Source organism: Sander vitreus, chromosome 3 (assembly GCF_031162955.1).
Source record: "Sander vitreus isolate 19-12246 chromosome 3, sanVit1, whole genome shotgun sequence".
NCBI lineage: Eukaryota > Metazoa > Chordata > Actinopteri > Perciformes > Percidae > Sander > Sander vitreus.
This window is the reverse complement of record NC_135857.1, coordinates 19,563,973-19,590,178: the sequence shown is the minus strand read 5'-3', so window position 1 is coordinate 19,590,178 and position 26,206 is coordinate 19,563,973. Positions and strand designations below refer to the sequence as shown.

Here is a 26,206-nt window from a genome sequence, read left to right as displayed (position 1 = left end):
CAGTATGTATTAAATTAAAAATAAAGATAGAAATAAAAAAATAAAAAAAGAGCAAAGAGCATTACAGCAGAGAGAGAACAGTGGCATGAAGAGCCAGGGGTGGAGAGTCAGGGTGGTTTCCGGGCCTTGTTGATAAGGATAGTGGCGGAGGGGAAAAAGCTGTTCATGTGACGTGAGGTTTTGGTCCTGATGGACCTCAGCCTCCTGCCAGAGGGGAGTGTCTCAAAGAGGTTGTGTCCGGGGTGGGAGGGATCGGCCACAATCTTACCAGCACGCTTCAGAGTCCTGGTGGCGTAAAGGTCCTGGAGCGGCGGCAGATTGCAGCCAATCACCTTCTCTGCAGACCGAATGACACGCTGCAGTCTGCCCTTGTCCTTGGCAGTGGCAGCAGCGTACCAGATGGTGATGGAGGATGTGAGGATGGACTCTATGATGGCTGTGTAGAAGTGCACCATCATTGTCTTTGGCAGGTTGAATTTCTTCAGCTGCCGCAGGAAGTACATCCTCTGTTGTGCTTTCTTGATGAGGGAACTGATGTTCAGCTCCCACTTGAGGTCTTGGGAGATGGTAGTTCCCAGGAAGCGGAAAGACTCCACAGTGTCAATTGTGGAGCCACAGAGGGTGATAGGGGCAGGTGGGGCTGGGTTCTTCCTGAAGTCCACAACCATCTCCACTGTCTTTAGAGCGTTGAGCTCTAGATTGTTTTGGTTGCACCACTTCACCAGTTGGTCAGCCTCCCACCTGTAGGCGGACTCGTCTCCATCAGAGATGAGTCCGATGAGGGAGGTGTCGTCCGCGAACTTGACGGACTGGTGACTGGAGGTGCAGCTGTTGGTGTACAGGGAGAAGAGTAGAGGAGAAAGAACCCAGCCCTGGGGCGATCCGGTGCTCATGGTCTGTGAGTCGGAGACGTGTTTCCCCAGCTTCACATGCTGCTTCCTGTCAGACAGGAAGTCAGTGATCCACCTGCAGGTGGAGTCAGGCACAGCAAGCTGGGAGAGTTTCTCCTGGAGCAGAGCCGGGATGATGGTGTTAAAGGCAGAGCTGAAGTCCACCTGGCGTAGATTCCTGCGGAGTCCAGGTGCCGGAGGATGTAGTGGACCTTTAAGGAGGGCATTGGTGGGGGGGCCAGGACCCTGTTGAGGTGGAAGTGATGCACAGTGGCTGTAGCTGTAGGGAGGTGTCGTGGGGGATGGTGTCAGGACTGTCCTTTTGTCTTTCAAATCGACAGTAGAACTCGTTCAGGTCGTTGGCTAGGTGTCAGTCATTGAAGGAGGAGAGGGGGGTTTTAGACTTATAGCTGGTGATCTGCCTAAGGCCTTTCCACACAGTCGCAGAGTCGTTAGCTGAGAACTGGCGTTGGAGCTTCTCAGAGTACCGTCGTTTAACCTCCTTCACTGCCTTGCTAAACTTGTACTTCGACTCTTTAAATCTGTAAATAAATCTAAATCTTGTCCCCACTCCTGAACGCGTCTTCCTTAGTCAGCCTTAACCTTCTGAGTTTGGCTGTGAACCAGGGTTTGTCATTGTTGGAACTCAACCTGGTGCTTGATGGAACACAGCAGTCCTCACAGAAGCTGATGTATGATGTCACAGCCTCTGTGTACTCATCCAGACTGTTGGTAGCAGTCCTGAACACATCCCAGTCAGTAGAATCCAAACACGACTGGAGATCCTCCACAGCCTCACTGGTCCACTTCCTTGATGTCCTCACTACAGGTTTGCAGAGCTTTAGTTTCTGCCTGTAGGCGGGGGATCAGGTGAACCATGACGTGGTCAGAGTGTCCAAGTGCAGCACGGGGGACGGCGTGATGAGCATCCCTGACTGTGGTGTAACAGTGATCCAGAATGTTCTCCTCTCTGATCGGGCATTTAATATGTTGTCTATATTTAGGGAGTTCATGAGTGAGGTTCCCTTTATTAAAGTCACCAAGGACAATAACTAGGGAGTCCGGGTTGGTCCACTCCACACACAGTATCTGGTCGGCGAGTATGCGCTGCACGTCCTGCACATTGGCCTGCGGTGAGATGTAAACACCGACCAGAATGAATGACGCAAACCCACAGGGTGATTAAAAAGGCTTACAGGTGTGTTATTCCGCACAAGTTAGTAGAAGAAAACTGTTTAAAAATGTTAGTCCAAGCAGTTTAGTTCCGGGGCTGCTACAGTTACCTCTGTCAAACTAGAGCAAGGTTTTCCTTCTCATGTTGTTACATTTAGATTTTCAGAGGCCTGAAGAGGTAGAAGTATCTAATGTTTGCAAAAATATAGGAAAAGTCCACAAAAAAAGGAATCATTTTGTGGAGATGTATTCCCAGGTTTGGACCTACTGTACTATACAGTTACAGGTGTGCATTATTATTATTACTTCCACCAAGGACGTAATGTTTTTGGCTTGGTTTGTCTGTTTGTTTGTTAGCAGGATTACATAAAATCTACTCGCCGGATTTTCATGAAACTTGGTAGAAGGGTGTAGCATGGGCCAAGGAGGAGCCCATTAAAATGTTTGAGCAAATCCAAATGACGGGGCAGATACACCAATTATTTTTTGCTTTTGTTAACATTGCCAGATTTGTGTGAAAATTGAGTTCCCGACTAGGAAGATTCGCACTGCATTAACATTGTGAAATAGGGCATGCCTTGGCGAGGTCTGTGATCCAAGAGTACCCTTCTAGTTTGGGGTATTTTTCTCCTGCTTTGACCATGACTCAGCCAATCAGAATGTGGGAAGGAAATGAAGTAATGGTGTTGATTCAAGAAAAACAGGAAAACACTTATCTGCAAAAACTGAAGAACCAAATTTTTTGGTACCCTAGGGTCATTTTATTTGGAGCAACAGTGGTATTGACATGTGAGAAGAATTACATCAATGTGAACGCTCTCTCTTACACTCCTTGCAATTTATATCATATACTCCGATGCAATCTTTACCACCATGACGAGATAAAACGTTTGTGTGTTTGCTGAAATCATGTAAAATGGTCATCTCTCTTTCTGTATCTCTCCTCTTTTAGCTTCCAGTTGACAGTAGAGATGTTTGACTACCTGGAGTGTGAGCTCAACCTCTTCCTGGGTGGTAAGCTACCAGCTTTGCTTATCTGAGCCAGAGCATGATGTAACACACACACACACACACACACACACACACACACACACACACACACACACACACACACACACACACACACACACACAGTTTGATGATACACTTTCACAGACAGAAAGACACAGTCTGACTGATAGGTGTACTGTTCATAATGGTGCACAGAAATAGACACTCTGACAGCTATTAGTGGTTAGCTACCTCGTTGTACCTCGTGTAGCCCTCCTGTTGTCTGGGTGAGTCATCCTGGGTTAATGTCTTTTAAAGTATGGACAGGACTAAAAATAGATGGCTGGGATGTGACCAGGAGCTCACAAGCTGTGCACTCCTGGAGAAAATTACATTCTTGTTTCAATGTATGATGCTCTTCATTCTTATTACACACCCCCCCAAGCTCTCTCTAGGGAAATAAAGATATCTGCCAAAACCATATCTCTATTCAGATTCAGAACAAACTTTTCTTCTTATGAGTCTGATATTCCACTAAACATACACAAAAACGCATTAGAGTCACCTCTCACACCCAAATCTCTAGCTGTGCAGGAAACCACACCTCTGCAGTGCACAGAGGCTCTCCAGGCTTTAGGGGTGGTGTGAGTAGGGTGGCAGGGAAATGAAAGAGGGGCGTGATGATGGAGGCAGAGAGGGAGTTAGACAATCCTGTTAGTGTTCAGGTTGCTGCTCCACTTCAAACCTCCCCCCCCCCATGAGCAAGAGTGAGCTTCTTGCTGCTTTCAGTCATTTTATCAGTTTATTTTAGAGAGCACAGCAGAACAACTTGATTGATTCATGAAAAATTCATGATTGACGAGGCTCGTGCATGACTGTCTCGCTACGTTTGCATTAATAATCAATGGTGTGTGCATGTGTGGTGTGTTTGTAATGATACCTGATGGGTTCACACGACTGTGTGTGGGTAGATATTGATGCATTGAAGAGATCCATTGATCGGGTATGTGTTTCTCTCTCCCCTCCCCAGTATTTAGCTCTCTCGACATGTCTCGGTCGGTGTCAGTGACAGCAGCGGGCCAGTGTCGCCTGGCCCCCCTCATCCAAGTCATCCTGGACAGCAGCCACCTGTATGATTACACCGTCAAGCTGCTGTTTAAGCTGCACTCCTGTGAGTGACACACACGTCTGTTGGTCAAACTGCACCGCAACTACAGGCTCAGTAGTATTAGAGTTCAAACCTTATTTGAAAAGTCTCTTATTACAAACTGCCTTAACTTGTCATAAAGCACGCGTTTAAATCTGATGAATGCCACCTGTTCATAGGGGAGGTGCACTTTCATTGGATTTGATCGTTAGCATAATCAATTTCTCATAACTGATGAATAAGTAGTCAAGTCCTGCTATTAGATGTCAGCAGACGAAAACATGACAAATGCCAGTGTCGGTAATGGGGCAGTAATTCTTTTCGTTATCAATTAATCTGACGATTATTTTCACGATTTATTCTACAAAAGGTAAAGAGGTAGTGAAAAATGCCAATCACAACTTTCCAGAACCCAAAGTGATGTCCTTAAATTGTTTGTTTTATCTGACAAACAGTCCGATACCAAATTATATTTCATCTACCATCATATATGGTCAAATCAAGAAGCAAATCCTCATATCTGAGAAGCTGGAACCAGATAAGATTTGGCATTTTGGCTTAAAAAAATGACAGTAAGGATTTATCGATTATCAAGATAATTCCCGGTTAATGTTTTTTTTTTTTTTCTTTTTTCGATTGACTGATTAATCGCAGCTCCGGTCATTATTATGGGACCTGAAACAATTACTGAAGAAAATATTAAAACAGGCTTCAATATTTCTGTGACAGAAATAAAGACAAAATAAAGTTTAGATATGTCAATAAAATCATAAAAAAAACTAAATCGGCAAGCCATGATAATGATAATATGGTGAAGAGAATATTAATATTGCATTAGCCTAAGTTTATTTCAGTTATATTTATTTATTTTTATAGTTATATTTGATTTAAACTACTGTCTGTACATGACTTGTATGACAGGTCTGAACCACTCATGAATTCCCTTTGTGAAACATTTTTAACATGTAAATTGGTAAATGCCACAAATTCTCTTGAATCACTCGAACACACTTCAGAACATATCTGTTTGTTTGAGTGGTTCTTGCATGATATCTATTGCCTCTTGAGCAGCATTGAATTCAACTTTTGAGATTTGAATTTCACCTTTAACTCTTAAAAGTCCTGCTGCAGTACAGAAATAATGTGTGTAAATACTCAAAATGTGTGACACTTTTCTTCAAAGATTTAAAGATGACATGCTCTCCTGGGAGTTAAAGGCTTTTTCAGACCCTTTGGCTCCTGAAACCTTTCACAGCTCTGCTGGATAAACTCAAACATGCATGCAATTCAGTTTCAAGAAGCCTTTTCTCAGTTTCTGAAAAGAAGATTTTTTTGTATACAGAATACCTGACAGCTTTGATGTCCGAGCACTGACATGTTTGTGTTTTGTGTGTGCTTGCAGGCCTTCCAGCAGACACTCTCCAGGGCCACAGAGATCGCTTCCAGGAACAGTTTAAGAAGTATGAAGTTCACTAACAGAAATCCAGCCGGTCACGGTTTCACTCTACTCGCTGACTGAGTGTGACCCCGAGGACTGAGCTCTTAGTAACATGTAGAATGACGTTTACAATGTCAAACTCTTTAGTCTCTCTCTGATTTTCTGTCTGTTCCTTGGTCTGTCCTAAACTTCTGTCTCTCTGTTTCAGATTAAAGAGTCTGTTCTATCGCTCCAGTAACTTGCAGTATTTCAAGAGGCTGATTCAGATCCCACAGTTGCCTGAGGTGAGAACCGCCCTCACTAAGTCTTACATTTTCCACCCACATTTTAACCAAACCTAAGCCTCAAGTTGACCCACAACGGTTGTTTCAGGTTTTTGTTTAACAATTGATTAATTAATTCCCCATCAAAAAGCTCTCTCTTTTAATAGTGTATCTTTATATACCAGTTGTTTATAGACTCTAAAACAAGTCTTGATTATATCTTATAAATATATATATATATATATATATATATATATATATATATATATTGGGGCTGTCAGCGTTAATCGCGATGTGATTAAGGGCCGACGTGATGCGATTAAAGAAAATTAATTGCATGCCGGCATTTATTAATTTATTTTACACTTCACTCGGCTTTGTGTCGTGCCTAACAGGCTACTATTTTGACCCTTTGCAGCACCGTTACTTATCATCAAGCTGCCACTTCCTCGTAACACATCCTGCTGCTGCAGGCATGATGGAGAAAGACTGCAGCAATGAAATCCTGAATGGCGCTTTTTATTTTCCAAAACTCCCGGACGGCTCGTACACAAGTCGAAAGCCATATGCACGTTGTGTAAAGCCGAATTAAAATATCACCGAAGCACGTCAAGCTTGAGCTACCACCTACGGAGCTAAGCATAGTAGTACAGTTAATGTGATGCTAGACCACCGGCCCTCGGGGGGGCGGGGGAGAGATGAATATTCGGAAATAAGAGGTTACTGTGGCCCGCCGTACAGGTTAGTTTGACCAGCGGGCAGCTGCGGCGGCCGGAGCGAGCAGCAGCAGCGGCCGTAGCGGCGATCACGGGGGGACATCCTCAGCGGTGCTGGAGTATAACCTAGCTAGGTGGAAAGCTAACGCTAGCCGGACACCTGTTCCATCAATCCTGCTTGCAAGTGTCCGCTCATTAGACAAAAACTGGACTACATCCAACTTCAACGAAACTCCCAATGCGAGTTCAGAGACTGCTGTGTTTTTGTTGTTGTGGAAACAACAGTGTACCGGACTATCCAGCCTGTTTCTCTGTCGCCGGGTAAGAGTGGAGATGGGCTGTGTTAACACGGACTTGTGCAGAAATGAGCTGCTCATTAACCGGTGATCACTGGACGTCAGTGAGTAATCAACATTATTTAGGAGTTACTAAACACTATATTGACTCTAGTAAGGATAGGGATTTTTAGTTAGGTACTTGGAGGAATTGTGCAATAATGACAGATTCACACATTTTTCTTTTGTTTACAGTAAATAAACAATTACAAATCTTAAAATCAAGTTCATAAAGTAACTTTCTTTGCATTCATTTTATTCCCAATCAAGATACACTGGTAAAAATTGCTTTCGATTGTTAATATGTACTTAAAAACTGTTCTGAAATGCAAAATAATAGAATTTTAATCATGTGATAAAATATGCTATTAATCGCGATTAACTATAGAACTTCAGCAATTAATCGCTGTTTGAAAAGTTTGACAGTCCTAACATATATACAGTGAATGCCTTTCTTTTCATATCAACTTCTCAGCTTTTATCAAGCCTTCATTTTACTGAGATACTTATATACGCTGCTACATATGATATAAATGGAAATGAGGAAAGAGACACGTAGGCCGCCTTCACAATTTGTTCTTTGAGCTCACTCTCTGTCCTACATTTGCTCATATCTGTTTGAGGGTGTAACTCATATCTATCACTAACATGACATGACATAAACATGCCCTGTAGCTGCACTCCCTTGCTTTTTATTTTTATGCAAACGAAGAAAAAAGTTGCTTTGACACGAAAATTCTGCCACAAGGCAAATGACTAACTCACTTCATGGGGATACAGATGAATTAATAAAAATGAATCTGTGTTGAATGTAAACACAGATTATTGATGTAATCTAGATCTCATTTGTTAAAAAATGCACATCTATTTCTATGTTGTTTAAAATTGCAACAAATATCAGATTTTCAATGGGTAAAGACATTTAGGGACACTTCTAGCTGCTTTCTGCAAAAAAACAAAAACAATATGGTGATTAAAATTGTGCTGTGTGATTCTTGCAGAACCCTCCTAACTTCCTGCGTGCGTCGGCTCTGTCGGAGCACATCAGCCCTGTGGTTGTGATCCCCGCCGAGTCGTCGTCCCCCGAGTTGGAGCACGTGGTGGAGACAGACGACCTGGTGGACACGGACGTGCCCGTGTTGCCGGTAACTAAACAAGCCAAGTATCCCTGAATGATACCTTCTTAAATGAAATCCATCTCTGTTTTGGAGATGGTGTGTGTGTGCTGTTGTAGTCAGCAATCAAAAATGGTAAACTGAAGGAGAAAAAGCAGGAAATAACCTGCCAGCAGTGTAGACATGAGTAGACTCCCCTGTGCAACCACATATTTTTCAGATTCTTGGTAAGACCACTCTAAACATCTGGTTTAAGTTTATGCCGGCATGTCATGCTGTTAATTATACTGACTTTCACATACAGTAGCTGGCTGTTGGAAAAATAAATATTTGTCTTCTTATAAACATGTTAAATAATGAGGTAATTAATGGCATTTTGGACCCACAGTCCAGCTGCAAAACACCTGGATCATTGACAGTGAATGTGCAGATTGGAAAGATTGATGGAGACTACTCATAAGAATATTAGAAGACATGAAACTTTAGAGGCACAAAGGTGGATTGTAGGTACAGCTCCAATAGTTAATGACTGTGTTTCATAATGATGCAGTTAGGAAAGACAAGGAAACACAAAATAATAACCCAGTTAATGACAACAATAAAATGGTGCCAATGTAAGTTTTCTCATGTGATTTTTCTTTTAAACTTGCTTGTTTTAAACACACAGGCTGCTTTGGAGACCAAGTTTGACGACCTGTTTGGCACCTCGGCTGCTATAGACCCCTTCAACTTCAACAGTCAGAACGGCATGCGGAAGGACGACAAGTAGGGCCTTAAAACGTCACACTAGATTTGTGTGTCTGCATGATTATAGCTGTCGGTGTAATTAAAAATTTGACAAGAAGCTAAATTATTCTATACATTTGCCTAAAAAAAAAAAAAAACATCATCAAATATTACAGCACAGTTATGGATCTTTGGGGTGGTTGTGTGAAATTCTACGTTTAATTAGATAAATACAAAAATCCAGACCCAAATCAAGCCAAATTTCATTTGTATCTGTTACAAGTCTTCCCGCGAAAATACAGTTTATTGATTTCCTGTTTATACTGTATTTTGGACTGTTGTTTTGTCTGTACCCATCAGAGAGCGTCTCATTGAACAGCTGACGAGGGAGATCCAGGCCCTGAAAGACGAGCTGGACTCTTTCAGACTGGAGGTAAAGAGGAGCGGAAGCACTCATTATTCATTTCACAGATAGCTTACACATGTCATGTCTCACACACAAATAAATCTATCTACAAAGGATCCCAGTGTTCATTTCTTTTAATCCCACTCTCTCTTTCTCTGTCCGTCACCAGAGTGGTCGCTTGTGTCAGGCCCTGAGGGGGCGTGTCAATGAGCTGGAGGCGGAGCTTGCAGAGCAAAGCCACCTGAGGCTGCAGGCGGCAGGAGAGAGCGAGTTCCTGAAGGCGGAGCTGGACGACCTGCGGAGGGTCCGAGAGGACACGGAGAAGGAGCAGCGGAGCCTGACGGAGATAGAGAGTAAGTCTGGACATCTGTCCCTTTTAACAGGAAGCTTCTTGGTCAGATTATTATTAATCAAAATAGTTTAAAGCTTTGCTGCCCTCATTTTTTGTTTTGTTTAGTCTGACGAATTCCACCCTTTTGGCAATGACTTTAAGTGAAGCTACAACAAAGCAGTTTACAAATCTGATAAAGGAGTGTGTTTCACAATACATGCTGTGTCCTACTTATACAGAACACACGGGTACACTTAACATACAGTCAAGACTATTTATGTTCATTTATTTGCCTCTTCTGTTTGTATCCATGACTCAACTTGACTGCAGATATGTAAAAGTTGTGGCAACCATGGTTGCTACTCTTGTCAGTGCCTCCTTTTAAAAGGAAGGAAAAAACTATAGGTTGTAACATGATGAAAAACTGATAATACTTTATTAAACTAGGTCTTTGTTGTATCGATGATTTACCTACAGTGTTCCTCACCTGCAGTCAATTATTGTGTCTGCTAATAACTGCGTATGACTGTCTCTCTCTCTCTGTTGTTTCTAACCAGAAAAAGCTCAGGCCAATGAGCAGCGCTACACCAAACTGAAGGAGAAGTACTCAGAGCTGGTTCAGAGTCATGCAGACCTGCTGAGGAAGGTATGAAGACGAGTCTGACTTCTTCATGTTAAATCAAATCCTTCTCTGTGTTCTTGTCGCCTCCTAAAAAAAACAATTTCCAAGTTAAATTAAGTTCTGTCCCCCTGCTGTCCTTGTTATAATTTCTCCCAAGCTAAAGATCTGGCCCGTGTGTGTGTGTGTGTGTGTGTGTGTGTTTGTGTTTGTAGAATGCAGAGGTGACCCGGCAGATGACGGTGGCTCGTGCGGCACAGGATGAAGTGGACGCAGTGAGGAGAGAGATGCAAGAGAAGGTGAAGGCCGCTCAGGAGGTTGCAGACAGACAGGTGACTACAAATGCATTTTAACATCCCTGCCACACAGCAAGTTATCCACAGCCATTCATCTCAGTGTTTTGCAGTCAAATGATTGGCTGTGGGTCCAACAGTGCTGAACCTCACTACTTTAGGGTGCATGAGGAACATAATAAGGGAAAAGATTTTTTGGGGCCCTCAGGGCAATCATTTGGCCACAAACAGACCCAAACAAAAGAAACTGCTTTGAGAAATTGTATTTTTGGTTGTTGTTTTTTGGACCTGTAAAGAAACTCCCACAAAAGACGTTTTTTTTCTCTTACTGGTGGAGCTGATGTGAGCTGTCTAAAGTGAGATTTTGACTTCTCTTGCTCAGGAGAGGGAGCAGCTGGAGCAGCTTCAGGAGCTCCAGAGAGAGCTGGTGTCCAGCAGGACGGAGCTGGATTCCCTGAAGACCACCATGGCCTCGTCACAACAGGTCACTCTCCTCTCAGCATTTTGGCACTCCTCACACAAAAGGATTAGCTTGAAGCTGCTAAAGTTACTGAAGTAATTTATAACCAATTAAAAAAGATAAAAGCGGCTGCTACAAGAAAGTGTGAAAAGATCAGTCATGTGACATTAATCAAACCTGGGGTTTCCTAATGGCGCACAGTCTGGACACAATCTAAAAATGGTCTTATTCTCTTATTCTAGTCATCAGTTATTTAATTATCTCACTTACGCCCAACTTTTGTAGCGTCAGTTACATCTTTGGTGCACGTACCACGTCATGCATATGGATCAGCTGTTCATGAAACCTGACCTTAAACAACAACAATCAGGCCCAGGATATAGTACAGTGGCACTCATAAGTTTATGAACCCATGCTAAAGTTGACTAAAAAGAGGAATAAAAAAAAATCATCTTTTGGAAATTGATCTCAATGCCTTAATTAAATAAAATGAGGAAAAATCCAACCTTTAAGGACACCAATTTTCTTTGTAAATGAATAATTTATCGTAAATAAATTAATGTTCTTCCTTAAAATACAGGGGGCATAAGTAAGTAAACCCCTATGTTAAATTCCCATAGAGGCAAGCAGATTTTTATTTTTAAAGGCCAGTTATTTCATGGATCCAGGATACTATGCATCCTGATAAAGTTCCCTTGGCCTTTGGAATTAAAATAGCCCCACATCATTACATACCCTTCACCATACCTAGAGATTGGCATGGTTTTATTTCAGTTAACCTAATAGCTGGTTTGATTTGCATTGAGAGATGATTTTATTTATTTATATTTAGAACTTTTATCAGGATGCATAGTATCCTGGATCCACTGGCCTTTAAAAATAAACATCTGCCTGCCTCTATGGGAATTTAACATAGGGGTTTACTTACTTATGCCCCCTGTATTTTAAGGAAGAACATTTATTTATTTACGATACATTATTCATTCACAAAGAAAATGAGTGTCCTTAAAGGTTGGATTTTTCCTCATTTTTAAATTAAGGCATTAAGATCAATTTCCAAAAGAAGATTTTTTTTTTTTTATTCCTCTTTTTAGTCAACTTTAGCATGGGTTCATAAACTTATGAGTGCCACTGTATATACCATTCTGTATCCTGGACCAGGCTATTCACATTGTGAAAACTAAATCCTAAACTGACTGAATGTCCTTCCCCCAGCAGAATCCCAAACACATCCAGTTTCTGACGGTGTTCAGCATGGGGAAATTGTTTAAACAGTAGCAGCACAATAGTTTACATCCTCTGATCTTCCTGTTGATCCTCTCTCAGTTTGTCATCTCTGCACAGCTGAGAAGCCAAGTTCATGTTTGTAACAGGGGACTGAAGGCATTTCTTTAAAAGAAGAGACCATAATCAAAAACAAAAGCAGTAAAATCTTGTCCAAACAACTGCTTTCGGAAATGCAGCCGCATGGTTCCTGCGTCTGTATATCCGCGTGAGTATGTGTCTTTGAGCAGCTAGCTCAAATTGATCTGCAGGGATATTTCGAAGGGAACTATAAGGGGAGTGACAGTTCAGTGAGCTATGAATTCATGTTATATACCCTCACAACCTCACTGATTGCTTATGACTCCCTCCACCCACAATTTCAGATGTTTTTCTGCACATGTAGCGTACCTACTCATCCGTCTCTGCCTCCCACTCCTGACATCCTATTTTTGTAGTCACTACTTATCAATTCTGTCAGTCTTTCTATCCTCCTCCTCCTCCATCTCTCTAATCTCCACAGTCCTTTTCACACATAGCCCACATTTTATTGCTCTTGTCACATGCTTTCAGCTCTCACGAGCTCCTGCTGCACAGTTTACATCCATATTCTTAATTCTGTTTCTCCCTTATCTCTCAACATTTTTCCCTCTCTGTTGGACCTGCTGGGACTTAGGCTGTAGGTCTCACACGTTTTTCTTACCTGTAGATCATATTCTTGCGCTCACCTCATTTTTTAAGTAGTTAATATTCCAGAAATGTCATTTCACAAACTTCCAGTACACAGGATCTGATGTAACCCTTTACTCCGTTGCCATAGTTCATGTTTGTTGCATTGCAGCCAAGTTGCACAACCACAGCCTCCTAGTGTTCGTTTGATTGTAAACTTGACCTCAACCCAAACCTCTCTGGAGACTGTACGCCTCTCCGCAAACTTAAATGGAGGCAATATTGTTATAATCAGTTGCTGAAGATAAAGTGTTTTTTTATTTTTTATTGTGAGGTCAGAGTACTGGCATCACGCCGTACCACATCCTGATATGTCATGACAGATATGTATTATCCTAACCATGTGTAACCATGTCTTCCTGTGGATTCATTGTGCCTCGAAATCATCTTCTTCTTTTTTTATTCCCCCCATCTTTTTTTTCATCCATGCAGTCAAGTGAGGTGATCGGCACCCAGCTGGTCGCCCTTGAGTCTGAGAAGGCGGAGCTGGTGCAATCCTTGTCGAAGGTGGAGGCAGAGCTGGCTGCCCGCGGGGAGGAGCTAGAACGAGTACAGAGCTCACTGGCGACTGAAAGGGAGAGCGGGGTGAAGACGGCAGAAGCCCTGCAGAATCAGCTCAATGAGAAGGTGACACATTGTTATTTTCTCAATTATCTTTCTTAATTAACTTTCTTAATTAGCTGTAATAAATTGAGCCAATGTTTCAGTGGCAACTGAGAGACCCAGCACGTCCAATAAACATCTTAATCTTCACATTTTACGCTCTCTGGCCTTTCTTATAAAGGCTGGTGTGATAAGTTCAACCGTGTGTGGGGATTTGCATCCACAGGAGAGCAGGGAGCAGTCGTTGGAGAGCCAGCTGGTCACAGCTCGCTGGTCCAGTCTGCAGGGAGCTGTGGAGGAGGCGGAGAAGATCATTCAGGATTCGCTGGCTCAGATAGACGACCCGGTGCACATCAGCTGCACCAGCTCTGCAGGTCAGAGCTGCTGTAATTCAGTGCTGGGATGCAGATCAGCACTGTGTGTAGTAATGTTTGTGTGCATACTCACATTTTTATGTCTTGGCTGCCATGTCTCTCTTTTTGTTATCCCTGCAGACTACCTAGCATCCAGATGTCAGGCCTCTTTAGACTGTATAGACCGACTGCATTCTGCCAGAGAGGCCTTCCTGGCTGACAACACAGGTGAGCAGTTAGAAAGGGATACATTATATGTAAAGATATGCAATTAAGATAGTTAGTTAGTCAGTCTTCATTGTCCAATGGGAAAATTTGTTTTCATAGTCTGTACAGGGCCTCACAAATATACATACATACAGTAAACACAGACACCTTTACCCCTATAATGCACAGTTCCCTCCAGTCCGTTCCCCTGGCACCCCTTGTGCGCAGCATATACAACATATAAGTAGCACACACACACACACACACACACACACACACACACACATAACAATCACCAATGGGAGCTTTATTTAGGGATGATATGGCAGAAGGCACAAAACTCTTACTGTTACGGGTCGTGAGTGATTGTCCGTGCTTTGCGTTTGGTGGCTTTGCTGTTGAGGTCTGATAGGGTTGGGGGTGGGAAGGCCAATTTCTTTCTTTTTTTATGCAATCTGGGTGACACGAGTGAGTTTGTTTCTGTTGGTGGTTGTTAACATGTTGAAAAAGCATGTGGAACAGTAGAGGAGAAAGATATGTAATAAGCTAGTAAATATTAGATATTTTAATTAGGGCTGTCAAAATAACGCATTAATTTCGATTAATTAATCTGAGAAAAATTAACGCAGATTAATCCATTCCATATTGACGTTTGCATACAGACGAAAATCTGGTGCCTGCGCTTCTCTCTGATGCTCTGAAACAGACGTTACAGGAAACACAAACCCCGCTGCATGTGACGCTAGTTAACACTACACTCAACAGCAGCTAACGTTAGACTACCGCTAGCTAGTTAACATTATACTCAACAGCAGCTAACGTTAGCCTACCGCTAGCTAGTAGCTGGATTAAACACGGTTAAAATGCTGACAGCTAACGCTAAACGGTGTAAAGTGTGACTGTGTTTTACTGTAGAGGATTCAACAACGGTATTTAACAATCTGCAGCTGCCGTCGGAAAAACAACACAATGAAATGAAATGAAATGGTAAACTACAGCCTCGTGGTGCATTTGAAGTTATTGTAAATGTCCTTTTCCTATCTGGTTGTTGTTTTTGTCGTTCAACAGCAATTTACTAGTGAAATAAGTTATTGTTAATGTTATACATTATACTTTATACATTATGATTAAATGATTTAATTTTGACCATATGGCCTTAGCAATAAACAAGCTGTTCTTTAATGTCACCAACTGTTGTTTAGTACCCTTTTTTTTTCTTTTCTTTTTTTACTTTCTTAAAAAGTATCGGTTCAGGCACCGTTAATTATGTATGCAATTAATTTTGATTAATTAATCACAGAGTATGTAATTAATTAGATTACCTTTTTTAATCGATTGACAGCCCTAATTTTAACTAATGTTGTGGTGCCTTTTGATTTATTATTTTGCTACTCAACATTTTAATGAATACTGTTGTTACCGTCCACAGACCTTAAAATGATAATTTTTAAAGGCCCTGCGCATCCAGACAGGTTTTTTTCAGTTATTTGCTGATTAGCTCAAGTTGAAGCTGGGGGAAGCTCTGCAGGGAATTGTGTGATATCCCCACTTTCTGCACTAATATATAAATGATAATGAGGCGCTACATAAGAAGTTATGGAGGTATGTGTCAATCAGACACAGTCTGTACAGAGAGACCTGAGAAAAGGTCTAATCAGGCAACATAAGAAAACACCTGGGAGGATGTACAACAGGTGCGTGGGGGGCTTTAAAACATGAATCATAAAAACAGAGTAGGAACCTCCGAGAAAACGTAACGTTAGAGCCAAAGTCGACACCAGGCGATGTCTGTGTTATCAGAATTGGAAAAACAATGGCCATTTCAAGAGTAATTTCTAACTGAATAATACGTTTGACCACATGAATCTTTGTATTTTAAGGTAATACAGTATACTGTATTCAGCCCACTGTAGCTGTTTTCTAGCTACTAGCTCTGAATATAGCTAAGTATATAGCTAAGTTGTGTTTAGGAAGGCTACTTTCTTTGTTCAAGTTTTTAAAAAGCATTCCAACCATATTCATTTAAAAATACTAGTCCAAAACCTTTTTAAAAGTTAAAATTAAAATACATTAAGAGTGAAAACATGTACAAATATATACTGTATGTGTTTTCAAAACAGCAATAAAATAGTGATGTAAGGTGACCAATGTCTTTATATATGTGTGTGTTTATGTTGATGTGTTTTTGTGTGAGTGCTAAGAAGCCATTAAGCCATAAAGGTTTTAATTTATTTTGTAGGTGTATCTGAGCTGGTACGAGTGGTGACCCAGTGTGGCCACCTGGTGGGAGACACCATCGTTCAGGGTAGTGCCACCTCCCACATGGTGCCTGTGGAGCAAGCTGATGGTAAGTGTGCGTGTGTGCGTGCGTGTGAGAGAGATAGAATAGAATAAATTGTAGTCTCCACTTTTCTCCGGCCCAGACATGTATATGTTCTGACATGTCTGTAAGTAGTTCATACTGTACCTTCTAATGTGTTAAATATGTACAGTAAGGTTAAAACTATTGTCTCTATAATTACATTAATGTTAGTGTGTAATCTTCTGGTAATACCTTGTATCAGTCCATATATCTGAACGTCCTGTGATTAGAAATAACTCATGTCTTTCAGCCAAAACATGCATGGGTAAAAAGTTGCTGACTTCATTCAGGATTAATGTTTGCAGGATGTTGCTCTCTTGGGAGATGTTAGCAGCCTGGGCAGGTCTAAGCATGCCTAAATATAATGGAGCTCTGACCAGCAGTCTTAATACTGCAACAAAGAAACAACATAGAATTAAAACTGGGTCGAACTGAAGCGCCATCTGTAGCTGTAACTCAGAAAATCAATGGACCCTGTGTTTATCCATTGCCAAAACATTTGAATGCAGCATTTGAAAGCCTGCAGTTTGATGCAAATCTGCTGGTTGTTCTGCATCTAAAAAAACAGGCCGACAGCTGCTGTAGAGGTAGTTTTGGTTTCTCTACCTCCCATTGGAGTGGCTGTTAGTTGACACTTTGCCTGAGGGGATGTCAAAATAATTAACACTGCAGCTGCAGCCCCTAGTGGCACTGATACACATCAGAGTGTACAGAAGAAATACTATGGTATTTTGATAGAAAATGGAGTGTAAATGATTTTACAGCATGGCATATGTTTTAAGAAACTTATTGGTCATTTTCTTTCTATGTATGTTTATTTATTTTAATTATATGCGTCCTCCCTGTCCTTGTCTCTGTCACTATCAGCCCTCTCAGAGAGTGTGAAGGCGTGTGGGGCTGAAACTCTGGCTCTGCTGGGCCAGATGAAGCAGCAGGACAGCCTGACTGCAGCAGACAACAGCAAGCTGAAGGCGGCTCTGGAGGCCATTCTGGCCACTGCGGAGGTCCATACATACAAATCTTCCCCAGAGTTGCTGTATGATCTAGATCGTGATAAAAGGTTAAATATGCTCATGTATGTGCTTTAATACTGACTTCAGTCTCTCTCTTGTTCTGTCTTTGTTCAGAAACTGCGTCCTCAGGGTTTGGAGCTACAGCAGGGGGAGCTGGGAGATCTGGTGGAGCAGGAAATGGCTGCCACCTCTGCTGCTGTGGAATCGGCAGCTACCAGAATAGAGGTGTGTGTGTGTGTGTGTGTGTGTGTGTGTGTGTGTGTGTGTGTGTGTGTGTGTGTGTGTGCGTGCTAAACTGTGGTCATCTGGTGGAAGATGTGTATTTAAATGCACATGCCGTGTGAGTGTGCAGCTCTTTGCAAGCTAGGTGAAAACATTGCCCCCTGTTTTCACTTTCAAGAAGTATGAACTTCAAAGTGTCTTTTTTTTGTCTCCAATGTGCCTTTGTGGATCCCAACAGGAAATGCTCAACAAGTCCCGAGCAGTTGATACAGGAATCAAGATGGAAGTCAATGAGAGGTAAAGCACAGATTTGGACTGGAATCCCTTTTTACAGTCACAATAATCGTAGACTTTCTCCAAGGTGAAAAGGTTTATATACAGGATCAAACAAAAACAGTTTAAACCTCAAATTAACTGAATACAAACGAGATTCAGGAGAGTGCAAGACGATTTGATCTAGACCTACTAAAAACGATCAACCTCATTATGTTACAAGAATATCACAGTTTCCTGAAATAGAACTACAGTTGACCCACAAATAAACATTTATACTTTCTATGGCTTTATCTTGGTGTCTCTCCTCCTCTCTATACTGTAGCAGTAAGTTGTATTAAGATTAAAGTAGAAACCATAAACTTGAACTATCAGTGACTACGACGACGACAACAATAACAACCATCTCTGCGGTGAAAGACAAAATGCCTAAAAAAGAAATATGAAGATTGAGGAACCGATTCATCTGTTATAGATACAGCACTGAACTGGAAAAAGGCATAGAGATGATTACCAACAAGGCAGCGCAACAGTCACATGATATTTCAGTGAAGTTGCAGACGGTCACACGCTGAGGGCTGACGTGCAAAGAATTTCATCAGTTCAGCCACAAAGCTGATGCAAACTGTGAAGCCTGAAGCCAGTGTGACACGTAATGTTTCCCTGCTGTTTTTCCATACAGCCAAACCTTAAATGAGTTTCTTCAGTGTGCATTCTGTAGTTTTTATACCGGTAATGTCATTCCTATTTCGCTGGAGCAGCTCCACAAGCTATTATCATATCGTAGATGTCTTACACCAAATATGGTGCAACTAACAGCCCAAGGAAGTTCAGAAATCTCTTGATTACATTATTGTGCAGAAGCTTGACATCAGTGGTGGTTCTGTTGCATCAGGCACATGACTCTTCACTTAACCATCCAAGGCTAAAGGAGTATCAGTTCAGTTCTAGGGTTTAGATTTTGCTGCTTTTGTCTCATACTGATGTTAATGTGCATGCCATCTAGTAGTTGGGTTTGTTTCTTTTCATGTTTACTTATCCAGTTTGTGTAATAAGTCTATTTTGTGTGCAAATGAAGCCAATTAAGTTGTTTTCTCAATAACTGCTGCGCCAGTGCTGCTGTGAGAGATTATTATGAAAAGAAACGTACAACTACTGCATCTACAACTACTACATTGAGAATTCAGGTCAGTGGTGCATTGGCCATGCAATAACTAGACTGTGGGGAAACTAACTACTATTTCCAAATAGTGAGGAAGCAGATTTCTGTCTGTTTTGAGCTGCATCTTTCAAAATGTGTCTAGTTGGATGAAATGGAGGGATAGTAGCGGCTGTAGAGTTTCAGTGCGTCAGTGTTTGTGTCCTCTGCTCTGTCGCCCCCTGCAGGATTTTGGCCTCCTGCACAGAGCTGATGCGGGCGATCAAGCAGCTCGTTCTGTCTTCCAAGAATCTGCAAAGGGACATCGTGGAGAGTGGCAGGGTGAGTTGACAGTGAGAAATTATTAACAGATTTCTCACGAGATATTCAGCATCGTTTCTCTAACTCCAACATCTAACTTCTCCAAAGTGACTGATTAGAATTTGCAACTTTACAGTCTTTTAATTGTGATGGATACATTTCATATTCACAAATGCTAATTTCCACTGAGGTCTGTTGTATGTGAATTTAGTTTATGGTTAAAAAAAAACAAAAACAAAACTGAATATGCAACTATGAAAAAATACCTTGATGCCTAGAATAATATTAGGCTCTGCTGACATTATAATGCAGACACACCCTCAACAAAAACCGACCGTATATGTTGCAGGGTTTTGTATTTTATGTTGCACAGATCTTCATGATATTCTGTCCAGACTATAGCTGGAACGATTAGTCGATGGTTCCAGATTCTCCAATGTGATAATTAGCTGCCTTTCCTGCTTTGTATTAAATTAGAGTATACTGAATATCTTTTGGTTTTGAACTGTTGGTCAGACAATATGTCGCCTTGGATGCTGAGATATTGTAATGGCCATTTTTTATTCTTTAATAGACCAAATGATCCATTGATTAATCAAGAAAATAATTGCTAGGTTATTGATTAATTTAAAACAAATCATAAGTGGCAGCCCCTGCGCTCATGTCTGTGAGTTTAAAGTTCTCATATTATGCTCATTTTCAGGTTCATAATTGTATTTTGAGGTTGTACCAGAATAGGTTTACATGGTTTAATTTTCAAAAAACACCATATTGTTTTTGTACTGCACATTGCTGCAGCTCCTCTTTTCACCCTCTCTTTTTTAGCTACAGAGTGAGACCTCTCACTTCTGTACCATCTTTGTTGAGCTTGTTTTACAGTTCTGTGGAGGCTCCACCATAGCCTATGTGTGGCCTGATGTTTATACTTGTGCGCTGGTGCGTGCGTCGAGCCGGCCATGTGTGTGTGTACGTAGGCTACGGCGAAAACTCTGCCTGGAGCCTCCGCAGAACTGTAAAACAAGCGGCGCCGCAGGAAACTGCCGTGACCTAACGCGACACACACACACAGAACGTGGAAGGTGTGTTGTTGTTGCCACAGCCAGAAGACACATTTAGTTTCAAATGAAGCTGGAGGCAGCACACAGCTCGCTAAACTATTTAAAAATAGCGGGTTTGTTCAGGACACCCCCCTCTGTCGCTTTCACGTCACCTTTTCGGCGAGTAGAGTAGAGTAGAGTAGAGGCGAGGCAAGTCGAGCAGGTACCATGTAATGGAAAAGCGCCATAAGAAGTGTGTCATGAAACATATTTCATATTTCCTCATTTGTCCACTAGGGGGCAGCCTCCATGAAGGAATTTTATGCCAAGAACTCCCGCTGGACTGAGGGCCTGATCTCTGCCTCCAAAGCAGTGGGATGGGGCGCCACGGTCATGGTGTAAGTGGTGCTTTACAAGTGCTGTGAGTCTTAAATGTCCGAAAGAATGATAGAGGAGACCCTTATGAGGGCATAAATAAAGAAAAAACAAAACAGTAAATGAGGTTTCAAGCATGGAAGGTCATTCATAAATCAGGTGCTTCTCACTGTGTTGTGAACAAAGTTGTCTAAACATCAACATGATGTTGTTCCAGAGACGCTGCTGATCTGGTGGTGCAGGGCAAAGGGAAGTTTGAGGAGTTGATGGTGTGTTCACATGAAATAGCTGCCAGCACAGCCCAGCTAGTGGCTGCCTCTAAGGTAATCAAATAATACATAGTTCTCTCTGGGTCTAAATGGTGTAAGTTGTTTGGTGTTTGCTGAGCCAATAGAGTTAAAGGGATACATGTTGTAGATCTCATGTCTCTTGTCTTGTTGCTGCCCTCCCTCTCCAGGTAAAAGCAGACAAAGACAGCGGCAACCTGCACCGCCTACAGCAGGCGTCCCGAGGCGTCACGCAGGCCACCGCAGCTGTCGTGGCCTCCACCAAGTCTGGGAAATCCCAGATTGAAGAAACAGGTGAGAGAATCACGTTGACTGGAAAGTTGAAATTGTTTGTTTCACAGTTTTATTGATATATATATATATATATATATATTTTTTTTATGTTATTTGATCACAAAATGTCCAGCTGCTATCTTTTTTATTTCTTAGTTTGAGGGAGTTCAACGCTACACGTTGTAAATAAAACTCAATAGGTAATTTGTTGTTTGTATCCAGATACAATGGACTTCTCCAGCATGACTCTCACCCAGATCAAACGACAAGAGATGGATGCACAGGTAAGCAGCAACGATATCTATCATAATAAGCTGCATAGCTGAGTTGAATCTTAAAAAATATATTGTTGCCATCGGTTGCCACGTTACCTTTCAGGAAAATGAAAAAAACAAACATTTTATTAAGCTATTTACCTCAGACGAAATCACTTCGTCACTGTTTTACCTTCAACTCTGCTGTGTGCGGCACTTCATTCAAGATGTAGGCTGAGTGGAGTTATGTTAGGTTTTGCTGACAGTTTGAGGAGTCAATGGAGCTATGAGATTTAGTCACACGCTCTTTTTAATACTTTTCATTGGTTAAATAGTTGTAAAACCAACAGACAGACGTAAAGGGTAACCAATAGTATGGATTTATGGGGGAAAAAAAGACAAAATATGGAGATACGATGATTTAATAATTTGTAAGGACTATGATATGCGAGTTTGAATAACAATTTAAATTAATACATTTTCCACATTAGTCTCATTAGAGGTATATTGTTCTTCGTCCATTGAGAAGCCAAATATCAGACCCATATGAACACTTCACTCTGTGTTGCGGCTCTGCTTCCCCCGACACTGAAAGAAAAACAGAAATGTCTGGACCTGCTCACACACACGGCCCATTGTTGTAAAGTCACAAAGTACCTCTGTTTGAAGTGTATTTTTTAGGAGTTTTTATCTATAAAAAAAACCTGTGTAAATAATGGTTGTTTAACTGGTCTTTAGAAAGCATCCACAGACACAAGGGGAATTGGAGAAAATAGCATAACCAGCAAGAATTTTTATTTACCACTGCTCTGTCTAATTTAAGTTAGCCTGGATGACATTTTTGTGTAAATTTTTTTTTAAATTTTATATCAAAAGTGGCCTCTAGCTAGACAGCTAGCTGATCATAGGCAAGAACATAAAATAATGACGTTCATCGAGTATCTTGAAGGATAAAAAATAATGATCTGTTTAGGATTTTAGATTTTCCATGGTTTGCGATGGGCAATGAGAGGTTTCAGGGAAATGACGAAGGTTTGTCCTTTGCTTGTGTCTCTGTTTCCTCAGGTCCTGGTTCTGGAGCTGGAGACTCGTCTGCAGAAGGAGCGAGAGCGTCTCGGCGAGCTGAGGAAGAAACATTACGAGCTGGCTGGGGTAGCGGAGGGCTGGGGCGAGCAAGAAGAGGGTAAGGACAACCACTGCACTATAAATACACCCAAAATATTTTACAGTTAAAATGACTCAAATGGGTCTGTCTCCTTGTTCTCCATAGGCACAGGTTGAGACCTGCTTCCCCCTCCTCTACCAGAAGACCGGCTTCTGTCTGCCTCTTTCTATTTATACACTTCTCACTCTCTTGTTTTCTTCTCTCTTTTTTGTTCGTTTGTTATCTAAGCCAAATTGAAAGGTGCTTCTTTTCTAAACCTGCTTTTCCACCCGTGTCCAAAAGCTTCCACAAAGGACAGCACCCAGGGCTCAGCAACAGGGGGGAGGGGGAGGGCAACTTCATGGTCTCACATCCCCCCCCCCCCCCCCCCCCCCCCCCCCCCCCCCGCCTCTCCCCTAGGACTGTGTTGGTGAAAAGCAGTTGAAGTGAAGAGGACCCATTCTACCGAGTATTTATTGTCTTTTTCTTTCCCGGTTTTTAATAATGGCGCTTCGTCAAGGAGTCCCAGCGGAGAGGCTACAAGCAGAAGTTCTACTCAAGACATCCCAGGATGCACTACACAAGGGCCAAACTCTCAGCATCAAGAGGGGAGATCAGTGACTGTTCTTGCCCTACGCCAGCCCCAAAATCATGTCTCTGTGTCACATAGATGGCATGCATGCTCCCCTACTAAGCCTGAGCTGCTCTTTATCGGTCTTTATCTCCCTCCCATGTTTCTTCCTATTCTTTTCCCACTGTGAGTTATCACCGTATTCAGTCCATACCGCTTAACTGGCTGGTTTACTGGACTTTCTGCCTTTCAATGCTCCACCATTTTAACGACCGCGACTGTTAACTCGACTCAACACTCTTTTTTTTTTTCTTCTTTTTTTTATAAAAAGAGGCTTCCATGGAAAATTTTAAAAAAGCTCCAAACTGGGGAGTAGTTTCAAAAAAGGAATGTGGCAGCGTTTGTTTTCTCTCAACAGTCTTCTCCCTGTGAGCTTTGAGACTGCCAACTACCTCATGCCACATCGTCAGAGGTAGCAGTGCATCATGGGTAGGACTGATGAGAGAGAATCCGTTGCTGAAACATTAAAGACATGGGGTAATTTTTTCTCATTTCCCTTTTTTTTATTAGTTAAAGGTAGGAAAGGGGGTCGTGGTATGAAAACCCCTTTTTTTATATAATAAAAAGCAACAACAGTTCAAGTCTTGTAGAGAAAAAAAAGGAAAAAGTTGGTAAATAAAGTTTAAGACCCTTATTGGTGCATATTTTTTTACAAACGTCAGTGATCAAGCAGCACTACAACAAATCTGTCACAGAAGCAGCAGCTCTGGAGGTGCAGCTGGGATCCAGTCACATAATGAACTGCTAACGGTGTTGCCTTCTGACAGACGGCTATCCAAGCAATTCTCTCGGTTACTTTCTCGAGACGTCATGACTCTGCCAACAGGACCACCGTGCTCCCGGGGAGGATGATAAACTGTGTAGGGTTTTTCAGGAGACAAGGCTGCAAGCTCAGTCAGAGAAAATCTGCAGGAGCAACAAAAAGGAAATCCTAAAAAGTGTCAGTTTTGGGACATTTCAAGCTGCGCAAACCTTTATTCATTCACATGATCCTGCCTCTTCAAATACCCTGGAGGACTGATGGTTGACTGCAGTTTTATAAATCCTTCACTAACTAACAGTCTGCATTTTCAGGACCACAATGGACTTTGAAGTATACAGCACACAGTGACTGCAGTGTTTTCAATAGCTTCCTAAAGACCAAGTAGCTGTGTATATAAACTACAAGCCTTCTTTTGTTGAAAATAATCTTTTTCTTTCTTTTAATCTAAAAACATTCAATAGCATTACTTTTTACTTTTTGCATCTCTCCAAGTATGGATTCAGTTTATTTGAATAAGGGATACAAAATAGTGCACATGAATGCCACAGGAGAGAGAGGTTATTTAACAGAATGTCCTACTGAGACTGCCAGTGGACTCTGCCAGTAGACTCTGTAAGCAGACTGATCATGCCTCTGTGTAAACCATGAGATTAGTAGGCATCCGTTTTTTAACCCAACACCTTGTTTTTTTTTCTTCTGTTTGATGACGGCGACGATGATTCTCTTGGAGTTTATCTCTCTCTCTGTGTCTTAACATACTTCGTTGTGACCCTCTGCTTCACCTGTGTATCTTAACACAGTTATAAGTATAAGTTGTGACACTGGTTTATTTAACAGACATGGGTCAAATAGTATTTGCCAGTAATTCTTAAAGACTTACTAGTTGTAAACCACTTGCAGAAGCAGATGCAAGAAAAGTGTTTTATTAGTCAGATTTTGAAATAATTTCCCCATCTGACACCATCCATCTGCATCAAGTGTTATTTGCAGTACTGTTGGGTCCAGGTCTTTGTATTTAATAATGATTTTAGCTGTGTTCGGTCACTTCTTTCACACCTGGGTAGCGGAATTAAATGGAAATTGGAATATAAAACAAGAAAAGATAGATCCACTTTTTACAGCATTTCAAAAGTCTCAAAAGATGAATTGAACGCACCTTGAGTGATGTTTGGTTGTATTTTTGCCCACATGTTCTTTATTAACCTCTCTCTCTCTCTCGGGTCTGTGTCTGTAGTCATACCAGCTCAGCCAGCCTTTCAAACTGCCTCACACTGTAGTCAAAGAGAAACAAATACTCACATAGCAACATTGATATATGTCTTTGTATGATATACTAAAACTATGTTGGTGGGTTTGTTTTTATTTTTTCAGTTTTTAAAATAAAAAATCAACTCGTTAATACAGACCCAAATATGACTGTGGTTTTTATGATGTTAGACAAAGCAGCTACAGTCAGCTATCATGAAATGTAATTAGTGAAGAGGCTGAGATGATGAAACAAGTTATTTCTAGATAACTCGGCTAGGAGAGAGCACAGTTATGTCTCTGCCCTTTCACCTGATGTTTTCTATTTTTCCTTTAGTATTATTCTTGGAAAAGTTGGATAATCACTGACTGATAAATTGCTTTAGCCACTGTTCTAATAATCCTCTTACCTGATGATGCAACACTTAATGAAAAAACCTCCAGGAATTCCAAGAAAATGAATGAATGTTGCATTGTTTTAGAGGAAATATGTACATTTATGTGATTAATGCAAATGTTTTCTAAGTGCAGAATACAATACGGTTCTTGCTTGTTTATGTGTGAGCAAGAAAAGTGGCATGGTACCTTTTACAGGAGCAATAACCTCACATCTACATCAGAGCAGAGCTAAAATTCTAATGCACCCTATTGATTTTTTTGGGAGGGTAAGATTGTTTTCCAGTAAAAGCATTGACTAGTGCAATTCAAAGTGCTTTGTTGGCATTCAATTCAAAATAAAATATTGTCAAATAAGAGACAGAAAAAAAATAAACTGTAGAAAATGTGTTGCTGCTGCAACTCCAACCTGCCT

General features: G+C 41.5%; 1 protein-coding gene across 2 annotated transcripts in view; it reads left to right on the top strand.

Annotated features, from left to right (window-relative positions):
- Positions 1 to 25,555, top strand: part of hip1 (huntingtin interacting protein 1) — a 53,082-nt gene extending 27,527 nt beyond the window's left edge. For both annotated transcript variants that reach the window (XM_078246404.1, XM_078246406.1), the window contains exons 7-31: positions 3,016 to 3,077; positions 4,084 to 4,224; positions 5,603 to 5,660; positions 5,847 to 5,922; positions 7,954 to 8,097; positions 8,735 to 8,832; positions 9,154 to 9,226; positions 9,369 to 9,552; positions 10,088 to 10,176; positions 10,365 to 10,481; positions 10,825 to 10,926; positions 13,327 to 13,521; positions 13,724 to 13,871; positions 13,992 to 14,078; positions 16,297 to 16,404; positions 17,287 to 17,423; positions 17,547 to 17,657; positions 17,893 to 17,951; positions 19,314 to 19,407; positions 20,721 to 20,821; positions 21,016 to 21,121; positions 21,256 to 21,379; positions 21,581 to 21,642; positions 22,678 to 22,795; positions 22,883 to 25,555. In XM_078246404.1, coding sequence (XP_078102530.1) covers positions 3,016 to 3,077; positions 4,084 to 4,224; positions 5,603 to 5,660; positions 5,847 to 5,922; positions 7,954 to 8,097; positions 8,735 to 8,832; positions 9,154 to 9,226; positions 9,369 to 9,552; positions 10,088 to 10,176; positions 10,365 to 10,481; positions 10,825 to 10,926; positions 13,327 to 13,521; positions 13,724 to 13,871; positions 13,992 to 14,078; positions 16,297 to 16,404; positions 17,287 to 17,423; positions 17,547 to 17,657; positions 17,893 to 17,951; positions 19,314 to 19,407; positions 20,721 to 20,821; positions 21,016 to 21,121; positions 21,256 to 21,379; positions 21,581 to 21,642; positions 22,678 to 22,795; positions 22,883 to 22,893 — 2,605 coding nt within the window. In that variant the 3' untranslated portion in view covers positions 22,894 to 25,555. The remainder of the gene's footprint in view (positions 1 to 3,015; positions 3,078 to 4,083; positions 4,225 to 5,602; positions 5,661 to 5,846; positions 5,923 to 7,953; positions 8,098 to 8,734; positions 8,833 to 9,153; positions 9,227 to 9,368; positions 9,553 to 10,087; positions 10,177 to 10,364; positions 10,482 to 10,824; positions 10,927 to 13,326; positions 13,522 to 13,723; positions 13,872 to 13,991; positions 14,079 to 16,296; positions 16,405 to 17,286; positions 17,424 to 17,546; positions 17,658 to 17,892; positions 17,952 to 19,313; positions 19,408 to 20,720; positions 20,822 to 21,015; positions 21,122 to 21,255; positions 21,380 to 21,580; positions 21,643 to 22,677; positions 22,796 to 22,882) is intronic.
- The last annotated feature ends 651 nt before the right edge of the window (positions 25,556 to 26,206 follow it).